The 2,588-nt window shown below is 58.1% G+C and overlaps 2 protein-coding genes across 2 annotated transcripts in view; both read right to left on the reverse strand.

The window, feature by feature from the left end:
• LOC113202874 (dynein light chain roadblock-type 2) overlaps positions 1-2,588 on the reverse strand; it is a 223,281-nt gene that overhangs the window by 142,186 nt on the left and 78,507 nt on the right. The gene's annotated exons all lie outside the window — the stretch shown is intronic.
• Positions 1-2,588, reverse strand: part of LOC113202828 (plexin-A4) — a gene marked incomplete in the record, with an annotated part of 128,959 nt that overhangs the window by 107,867 nt on the left and 18,504 nt on the right. The window contains 1 exon segment of the mRNA XM_052265623.1: positions 1,010-1,192. Within this exon segment, the coding sequence (XP_052121583.1) occupies positions 1,010-1,192 (183 nt within the window).

Raw genomic sequence — 2,588 nt, forward strand, 5'->3', positions numbered from 1 at the left:
GGGGGGGGGCAGAAGGTAAGAGGTCAATAATTCACTACTCCAATCTATAATTTCATGCTGCCCAATAAATCCCCGACTTATCTGCGAGAAAGCCGGCCGCCGGCTTACTTCACGCGGGATTTGGGCGGGATGGGATGAGAGGGACACAAGGAAGAGAGAGGCAGCCAGGGGGCGGGGATAGAGGAAGGGGTGATAAGTGAAAAATATATTGAACTCCCCACCCTCCACTTATCGCAGGTTGCCAGTGTCGTCCTAGCATCCCGGCACGACCCCCTCATGGGGCTGGGCGGCCGTTCTACCCCCTCACCCACCCCCCTTTGGCCCCTCCCTCCCCCTTTCTCTCTCGAGTCGTAGCCTTAGACGTGGAGAAATTGAGTGCAAAGGGGACAGGGCGCGCCCGAGCTGCCTCTGCTGCTGTGGGGACCATCCACCCCTAAAAACCCAGCCACGAGCTAGGGAAAAACACAAGGAAAAATAATAATAAAAGCGCTGTATACACATGACTAATTGGGCGTTCCTATCCGGAACATCGGAAACCAAAACCTCTCTCGCGAGCAGACGAGGCGCGGCCACGGCTGCCGCTGGCGGGGATAGCATGATGACGAGTCGCTCTGAGTCACTCAAGGATGTGCCGCAGCCGCCCAGGACCCCCTCCCCACGCCAGAGTCCTTGAGCGCAAGCCTTAACGTGATGGCCGCCCCGCCACGCCACGCCCCGCCACCCGCAGGGCCGGCGGCCGCTCTCTTTCACTCAGAGTACACTCACTCAGTTTCGGCGATGAGACTCTTGCTTCTCCCGCCCGCCGCCCCCTCCCCCCTTTTCAATCGGCGACAGCCTGTGCCGCCGCCCATACCAAACACACAACACCACTCGGGCCAACATCTTTCCCCTCGCTACTGACGGCCTCGCTATTCCTCGGAATACAGGGCACCATTCTGTACTAAACAAACTTGGGAAAAATACCACCAGCAGCATGGCGGTTACTATGGAGCTTGTGTGACTGACTCACCTTCTTGAGATGTCCGTTGGCGGTGCCCAGGAAGACGACGGTGTAGTCCCCGGTGGAGGTGGCGGCCACGGCGGTGAGGTGCGTGTTGAAGGTGAGGACGGGCTGCGCGTTCACGGGGAACTCCCCGCCTAGAGGCGTGTTCACATCCAGACCGCAAAAGTCCTCGCCGATAGTTTGCAGTTTCTGGAAAAAATAAAATAAAAATCCTTTAGTCGTTGGAATGTAACAGAACACTACAGATTCTTACGAACGGAAAACGTAAATTTTCAAATGTTGATTACAGTTGAGTTGCGCTTTGCGCCCCCTATGATTGCAAATCAATCGAATTGTACTTGTAATTGTACTTGTAATTGTTCCTGATGGCGCTGGTTACGAGTGAATTTGACGTGTGCGTGCTGATCGCAGTTGTTAGTGTCTTGTAGTTGCGTGCGCTACTTGCAGTTAAGTGCATATGCCCGACAAAATGGCCGCAGAAGTTGACAGCGTTTGCAGTTGACAATATGCACCGCCGAGCGCACCCCCGACGGTTGCACACTCCCCAAATACCGAGAAGCATTTAGAGGTGTTTTTCACCGCCTCTCGCAGTAATTATTCCGAAGTGCAGCCGAAGTGCCGAGCGTCGCTGAGCGGCGCTGAGCAGTCGGAGAGACTCCGGGGGGCCCCCTTGTCACGCTGCTGCAGCAGCGCCAAAAACCGGGCGGCACGGAGAGGGAGGGTAAATATGGGGAGGGGAGGGGAGGTTTGCCGGAAAGGGATTGGCTGAGTCGATCCCTTTCTCAGCGCCTTCCAATCGGGCCTGGTTTGTTTGCTCTGCGCTGCGGGGGCGTCGGAGCAGGAGCGCCCGGCCGGGCAGGAGGAGGTTCTTGCTGGATAGGGAGGGGGAAACTATTTGGTGCGCGCCGTCGGGGGAAAATGGACTTATTCGACCTGGAGATTGCCACCGATAAATATAAAGAGCGGCGTGCCAGCCCTCCGCGGAGGCGCCCCGCGGGTGTCCTGCCACCACGCCCCGCCGGCGCCCCGCGGGTGTCCTGCCACCACGCCCCGCCCCGTCGGTGTCCTGCCGCCACGCCCCGGCAAGAGGCGAAGCGAGGGGAGGGGGTGTCTGACAAAAGCCGCAGATAAACGCATGGAAACAGTTTATTCCTTCCCCCACCCTTCCGCGCCGCGAACGCCGAGGAAGCCCCCGCGCCCCAACCCCCTCAAAAAAAAAAGAAAAGAAAAAAAAAAAACAGAAAAAGAGAAGAAAGGAAGGAAACTTTTTCGCGATGATGAGAAATTCAGCGCAACGCGAGGAGCGAGCGAGACTCGCCAAAGCTCTGCTTCTGCAAAGCGGCGCCGTCGCGGACCGACTGTTGTGTTTCCAGTTTGTTGTCGTTTGAGCTTAGTCTGACGGACAGAGTGGGGCGGGGCGGGGTGCGGCGGCGGCGCCAAGTGGAGGGGTGTGGCCGTCCTGTCTCGGTGGTGTTGATAAGGGAGGGAGAGGATGCTGCGCGCCCGGCCCCCGGAGCTGGGCGGGACTGGACCAATTGCTCTCTGAGAGAGGGAGGGAGAGAGAGAGAGAGAGAGAGAGAGAGAG

The sequence above is a fragment of the Frankliniella occidentalis genome, unplaced genomic scaffold (genome assembly GCF_000697945.3).
Source record: "Frankliniella occidentalis isolate FOCC.00 unplaced genomic scaffold, Focc_3.1 Scaffold28, whole genome shotgun sequence".
Taxonomy (NCBI): domain Eukaryota; kingdom Metazoa; phylum Arthropoda; class Insecta; order Thysanoptera; family Thripidae; genus Frankliniella; species Frankliniella occidentalis.